This window comes from Nasonia vitripennis, chromosome 1 (assembly GCF_009193385.2).
Source record: "Nasonia vitripennis strain AsymCx chromosome 1, Nvit_psr_1.1, whole genome shotgun sequence".
NCBI classification, from domain to species: Eukaryota; Metazoa; Arthropoda; class Insecta; order Hymenoptera; family Pteromalidae; genus Nasonia; species Nasonia vitripennis.
This window is the reverse complement of record NC_045757.1, coordinates 32,181,883-32,188,892: the sequence shown is the minus strand read 5'-3', so window position 1 is coordinate 32,188,892 and position 7,010 is coordinate 32,181,883. Positions and strand designations below refer to the sequence as shown.

The 7,010-nt window shown below is 33.2% G+C and overlaps 2 protein-coding genes across 2 annotated transcripts; both read left to right on the top strand.

Annotated features, from left to right (window-relative positions):
- Nucleotides 1–109: 109 nt before the first annotated feature.
- LOC103317859 (adenosine deaminase 2-like) lies at nt 110–4,203 on the top strand. Its single transcript, XM_008217798.4, has 7 exons — nt 110–755; nt 1,096–1,402; nt 1,489–1,596; nt 1,692–1,853; nt 2,111–2,431; nt 2,567–2,983; nt 4,101–4,203. Exons 1-7 carry the CDS (start codon nt 530–532, stop codon nt 4,108–4,110), a joined length of 1,551 nt encoding a protein of 516 aa, XP_008216020.3. The 5' UTR covers nt 110–529; the 3' UTR covers nt 4,111–4,203.
- Nucleotides 4,068–5,998, top strand: LOC100679821 (adenosine deaminase 2-like). The gene is made up of 5 exons (XM_003423792.5): nt 4,068–4,342; nt 4,423–4,831; nt 4,914–5,075; nt 5,157–5,477; nt 5,557–5,998. Exons 1-5 carry the CDS (start codon nt 4,123–4,125, stop codon nt 5,942–5,944), a joined length of 1,500 nt encoding a protein of 499 aa, XP_003423840.3. The 5' UTR covers nt 4,068–4,122; the 3' UTR covers nt 5,945–5,998.
- Nucleotides 5,999–7,010: the final 1,012 nt, after the last annotated feature.

Sequence of the window (7,010 nt, the reverse complement as noted above, 5' to 3'; positions counted from 1 at the left end):
ATCGATGTTTCACCGATATACACAAGACGTCATTTTTTATCGCTTGTACTAAATTCTTTTGTTTTGATTCTTGATGTTTACTCAGTGATAGTTGGTCTAAGGTATGCTTTCTTTGAATTTTTGTTCCAATCAATTATGCATTACTCGACTCTTCATTTCAATACGAGCATAAATGCATCTCGTGTAGCTGCAACAATTTCAGTGCAAAAGCTGAACTGCAAAAAGGAAGATTGTCATTGCTTGAAATTCTTAATTTTGTAACTAGTTTTCCGATAAGCTATACCTCGTCTAGTAATTATCTTTTGTACATTAAGAATGGATAAAGTGTTGTTCTGGGTTTTCCTCCAAATGAAATATAGGGGGAAAACTGATTAATTGAATGGTGACACGATTGATATGACTATCCAGCAGTAGTTTGAGATATAATTGGTTAATATTTCGGTGGCCACATTCTCTCGTATTAGCTTTATTTTTTATCGAACCTTTGTCGAATCAACTGCTTGATACCTCGTGCAGTATTAATTTCAAAATGAAGTTATATTTATTAATATTTTTAATAGCTAATTGTAGTATAGTATCAAAGTTGAATTATTGCAATGCACTGCATTTGCCCGAAAAAAGTTTTTTCCAATTACGGGAAGAGATCATTCGCGAGGAAAGAATGATGTCCTTTGGATCAAGTTTGAAACTGCAAGGTGACGAGATTCTCGCTAATGAATGTTTGATGGCTACGAAACGCAAGGAACTTGACGAAGGTAAGTGAAGTGAATTGACTGTGAATGAACACATTGATGTGTTCTTACTCGTATGTTCTGAAGTTTTACTGTAAAACAATAATTGTACAACGTTTTTCGAGACGTTTTTGCAACTTTGTCTATAACGGGAAGTGTTATATCCTTAAACGTATTTAAAATGTGACATTTTTACTCGCATTTCTACGTTCCTAAAACGTTTTCCGCTTTTTGGGAAAACACGATTTCATATCCAAAAAAAAAAAAAATGTTCCATGCTATGGTGGATAGAGTATATTATCACACTATAAAAGAAGTTATTAGCAGTACGATTAATTTAATTATTTCATTTTCAACGATCAAGGTTTCGAGCGACCAGAACATTTTTTGCCATCGCAAAACTTTCTCGACGTTCACAGCGAGATCGAAAAGTCCGAAGTCTTCAAAATAATTCGTCTAATGCCTAAGGGAGCTGTTTTTCACGCTCATCTTGCATCACTAGTTTCGCTGGACTTCATCATCAACAACGTGACGTACATTCCAAATCTCCACATTTGCTACAACGGCACCAAAATGCGATTTCGGTTTCTCGAGACGCCGTCGTCGGATTGCGATTGGCAACTCCTGAAAGATCTGCGGGAGAAGAACCCTGGGATCAATATTAAAATTCAGTATGCGACGATTTGTTGTTAATTCTCATTTTCGAGAAAAAAAGCTTGTCATGCTGTGATTTTTTAACGTGCGCTGTTTTTTTTAGGAAACACCTCACTATGCTCAGAATAAGTCCAGCCGAGTATAATATCGACGTCGTTTGGAACAAATTTCAAGAAATTTTCGCAGTTATCAAGGGATTGGTGACTTACAGGTAAATGTTACGCTATCATACGATTCGTTGGAAAATTCTTGAGTAGATTATTTTTTAACTATTATTTTTTAACTACTCATTTTTACGACTTTTAGACCTGCATTTGAAATATACTTTTATCAAGCTTTGCAAGAATTATACGACGACAATGTCATGTACTTCGAATTTCGCGCATCTTTATCGAAGCTGTACGAACTCAATGGAACGACGTACAATCCGATCAATGTTGCTAGAATCTATCAAGAAATGATAAATAGGTGAGCTTATTTTTAGTTATTAGTTATCGCGCAAGCATTTTCATGCGAAAAACGTGTAGAATATAATATGCTATGCGTGGAAAAATAATTATAGGTTCGAAAGTCTTGATACGCCTATAAAACTTATGATTGCGTTTGCACGACGTTTAAGACGTCAATTTCTAGAAAGCTATTACAAAAATATTTGTGGCACGTTTACGGTCAATATATTTTGCCGGACATATAATGAAATTCATGAGAAAAAAAAATCATTGCAGATTCACAACCAATAATCCAGACTTCCTGGGCGCGAAAGTAATTTTTTCACCTCAACGAGGAATTACGCAATCGATTTTCGATAACTACGTTAAAACATACAAGGAAGTCAAACAAGCCTATCCTGACTTTATTATCGGCTTCGACTTGGTGGGTCAAGAAGACAGGGGCAATACCCTTCTGAACTTTGCGGAAAAATTGATAGAATTGGGTAAAGACACACCCTTTTTCTTCCACGCCGGGGAGACCAATTGGTATGGACATGCCACAGATGAGAATCTGGTCGATGCGGTTCTTTTGAATACCAAACGAATCGGACATGGGTAATAAAATCTTAAGAATCTCTTAGATGAAATTTCCGATTGTAATCAATTTTTTAATCTAACCTGTCTATTATTATAATTTCTTATCAAATTGTTGTCATTGTTAAAGTAGAAAATCTTTAAATTTCTGTGCAGTTTTGCTCTGCTGAAGCATCCAAAGCTAATGCAAATGGTCAAAGAGAAGAATATAGTAATCGAGCTTAATCCGATCTCCAATCAAGTATTAGACCTAGTCAAAGATATGCGTAATCATCCGGCCAGTCACTTCTTCGCAGAGAACTATCCTATAGTCGTTTCGAACGATGATCCAAGCTTTTGGGGAGCAAGTGGCCTGAGCTACGATTTCTACGAAGCTTTTATCGGTATTATGTCTCGTGAAGCAGATCTGAGAGCTTTGAAACAATTGGCCATTAATTCGATCAAATACAGTGGAATGAAGCCAGGAGAACAGAAAAAGGCTTTTAAGATCTGGCAAGAAGCTTGGAATCGATTTACTAGATATCTGGCTTACAGTCACAAATGTGTTAATAATAATCAATATTTCGATACGCGGTAGTTATTACTTTTTTTTTGTAAATAAAACGATTTAATATAAATATACGTCTATGTTCATAACAAAATTTCGTCACGAAGTTAAATTTAAAAATGCTGAATAATATAGATATAAAGTTTATTGGTACATAACAAAACATATTACAATATACATAAACCAGAGTTCACTAGTTTACAAAGTTCAACACTCCTACTTTTTAAAAAAAGCTTTTGAGCATTTTTGACATCGAAAAAATCAGTTTTTCCTATGGCAAAAATGCTCAAAAGCTTTTTTTAAAAGTCAAAGTATGGAACTTTGTTCATCTTTAATTTTTTGTCTTTAGCCGACACCTATACTAGTGCACAAGAGACTTTTGCAAGTAACCCCATTATTTAACGGTTTTTTGCAATATTTCGTTTAAAAATTTAAGATATGATAATTACTCAAAATTTATGTATCTTCCTCTATTTTTATACCAATAATCAGTGTAAAATTTGAGAAAATATTACAATTACATAAAAAAGTTAAAATATTTGGTAAACCCCACCTTAATTGATGCCTTTCAATAGTTAAAAAAATGGATACAGATGTCACAATAATAGGAACTAAGACTTAATAGTTGGAATTAGTTTTGTTCTGTGCTTGCTTAGTGTATTAAAACAGCAAACATCACATATAGCGTTATCAAAAAACCGGCATGAAATTTTCATTGTTCTATACAATGTCGTGTTAAGCGAAACGTATATATATATATATATATATATATATATAATATATATTATATATATATATATTATATATATATAATATATATATATATATATATATATATATATATATATATAATATATATATATATATATATATATATATATATATATATATATATATATATATATATATATATATATATATATATATATATATATATATATATATATAATATATATATATATATATATATATATATATATATATATATATATATATATATATATATATATATATATATATATTATATATATATATATATATATATATATATTATATATATATATATATATATATATATATATATATATATATAGCCAGTCGCCAAAGTCAAATAGCTCATTGTACGTCTCAACATTTAAACAGATGGCTATAGCATTTTGCAACCATGTTGTTCTCTGTGGGCAAATCTTTAAAAGTCTTGCTTTGTATTTTGATGATCTTCAATCATTCTGACGCGCTTCCTTCGAGCAATTATACAGCATTACGGAACAGCCTTATCGAAGAAGAGAAGAGCGTCGCTTTTGGCGCCAAAATAAAACTAACTGGATATGAAATACGTGCCAACGAATGTTTGATGGCTGCCAAATGGAAAGAAGTCGACGATGGTACGTTCTCAATCCATAGAATATTAACAATATTAAAAAAACAGAAATGATATTGTGTTTTTTGTATTTTTGAATTCAAGGTTTTGACAATCCAACAAAATTCCTACCTACTAAGAACTTTCTCAGTGCTCGCGCGGACATCGAAAAATCGAAGGTATTCAAGATCCTTCGAGAGATGCCCAAAGGTGTGGTATTCCATGCTCACGCCTCAGCCATAACTTCTCTCGACTTTATTATGAACAATATGACCAACATGCCAAATCTCCACATTTGCCGTGATAAGGGCACTCTACGGTTCCGGTTTTTCGAGAAACCCGACAGTTCTTGTAACTGGGAGCTGCTCCAGAATGTCCGAAGGGCTGAACCAAACATAGATGAGGCAATAAGGAGTAGGCTTGAACTCAGGGATGAAAATAACAACGAAGTCAATGCTGTTTGGAAGAAGTTCGAGAGTATATTGGATATTATGAGTGGGTTGGTAAATTATAGGTACGTACGATTTGATTCGAATTGGCGCAAAAAATGAAGTAAAGTATTTTTTAACCATGAGCCTATATTATAAAATTTACAGACCTCTTTTCGAGAAATTCCTTTACGCGGGTATGCAAGAACTCTACGACGACAACGTTATGCTCATGGAAATACGCTCGGGAAAATCTGCTTTGTACGAACTCAATGGGACTACATACGATTATATGTATGTTCTTCAGGTCTACAAAGACGTATCAGACAGGTATATAGCGCGGTTCATTTTTTATGAATTTTTCAAATTTTGTCTCTAAATATTATGAATCATTTGTATATCTCATTGCAGATTTGTCAAAGAACATCCAGGTTTCTTGGGGTTGAAAGTGATTTACGCCCCTTATAGAAAAGTGTCTCAGGAAAAGTTCGATGATTACGTGAAAATCTTCAGACAAATGAAAGCTGCCTATCCAGACTTCGTCATCGGCTTTGATTTGGTGGGACAAGAGGATAAAGGACATCCACTGATCGATTTCGCTGATAAATTGCAGGAATTGGGCAAGGAAACCCCGTTCTTTTTCCATGCTGGAGAAACTAACTGGTACGGTCATACCACCGACGAGAATCTTTATGACGTTGTTTTGCTGAATACAAAGAGAATCGGACATGGGTAATTAGAGTTTTGATGAATTCTAATATTATCCATAGTAGATCAACCAAGTTTTTTAACTTTTTTTTCGTTCTCACAGATTCGCTCTGCTAAAACATCCAAAGCTCATGGAAATTGTAAAGGAAAAGAAAATTTGCATTGAACTCAACCCCATTTCCAATCAAGTACTGGCTTTGGTTCAGGATATGAGAAACCATCCAGCGAGTTATTTCTTCGCGAGAAATTTCCCCGTAGTCGTATCCAATGATGATCCCAATCTTTGGGGATCCAAGGGCCTGAGCTACGATTTTTATGAGACGTTTATCGGCATTATGTCTCGCAATGCCGATTTAAAAGCCCTTAAGCAGTTGGCGAAAAACTCGATTACTTACAGTGGGATGACCGAACAAGAGCAGGATAATGCCATGAAAATTTGGAATGAAGCATGGGCCAAGTTCGTTAAATCTCTTGCTGAGAGGTGTAAATAATGTTATATGTTCGCTTGTATAAAAAATAATAACTTACTGATACTGTTGGCTATACGTCTGTTTTAGCTTTAATTTTTTAATTTAATGAGAAGAGCGTGTATTTATAATTATTGAATTAAAACTATTTATTCATTAATAAACTCGTTTTAGAATTCCATCGAAGATTTTATCAATTCCTTTGGTTTATTCAATAATTTTTTTTTTTTTTACAATAAAATTCTTATTAAGTAGTTCTTTAGCACTATATTAATCAGATGTGCCACATATATTGTGCATTAGCAAAGTGGAATTAATTTTTAATGTTAGCATAATGTGGAACCGGTCTATACCAAGAACTTGTCTGCAAATCTTGAAGTATAGGCGATAAATAATACTTAGTTTGATAATTTATTCAAGCGGATATGCTTGAGAGCAGTACTTATCAATATTTGAGTAACCCCCGCGTGATTCTAATGAAATTCGTCAGTTTTCAGACCTACCGTAACGTTCTTACTTGAGCTTGGTATAAAAGTTGGCTAATTGTTGACGAAATTTTATTTTTACATAGTATTGAAACCTTTTAACTATACGAATATCGTTGATGGTTTTCAAAAAGATAACACGTATATAGACGATTTTCATAGAAAGAATAACAAAAGTTGCTAAAATTCATATTATGTATCCGTGTAAAGATTTTTCTAATATTATAATATTATCTGCTTATGTTTGTTCTTTTAATTTATGATTCGATCTTTTTCATAATTCGAATGTCCGCCTTTAATTTTAGTCGTATAGTTTTAGAAATATGACAGTATACACACTCAGCTATATCAGCACGGACATCTTCTATAGACACATGATTCGAACTCCAAACACCCTAAAATACGTTTCTATGAAAATTGAGCGAAACTGAAAATTTTAATATTCGATGCATTCTCTAGAAGGAAGCAAAATCAATATTTGATATTAATTTGGAAATATTTGTACTGTGGCAGTGCATATATGCCCTCACAACGGCTCGGCATAAGGCTTACACACAATCGCACGTAGTGCATATTGTCATTTTGAGTGAATAAATGTTCTGAGG

Excerpts from the sequence above, each read along its gene's own strand:
- LOC103317859 (XM_008217798.4), top strand. The coding sequence starts at position 530 with ATGAAGTTATATTTATTAATATTTTTAATAGCTAATTGTAGTATAGTA. Across the intron at positions 756-1,095 it reads ACGCAAGGAACTTGACGAAG|GTTTCGAGCGACCAGAACAT; the intron begins GTAAGTGAAGTG and ends TCAACGATCAAG. Across the intron at positions 1,403-1,488 it reads GGGATCAATATTAAAATTCA|GAAACACCTCACTATGCTCA; the intron begins GTATGCGACGAT and ends TGTTTTTTTTAG.
- LOC100679821 (XM_003423792.5), top strand. The coding sequence starts at position 4,123 with ATGTTGTTCTCTGTGGGCAAATCTTTAAAAGTCTTGCTTTGTATTTTG. Across the intron at positions 5,076-5,156 it reads TACAAAGACGTATCAGACAG|ATTTGTCAAAGAACATCCAG; the intron begins GTATATAGCGCG and ends ATCTCATTGCAG. Across the intron at positions 5,478-5,556 it reads ACAAAGAGAATCGGACATGG|ATTCGCTCTGCTAAAACATC; the intron begins GTAATTAGAGTT and ends TCGTTCTCACAG.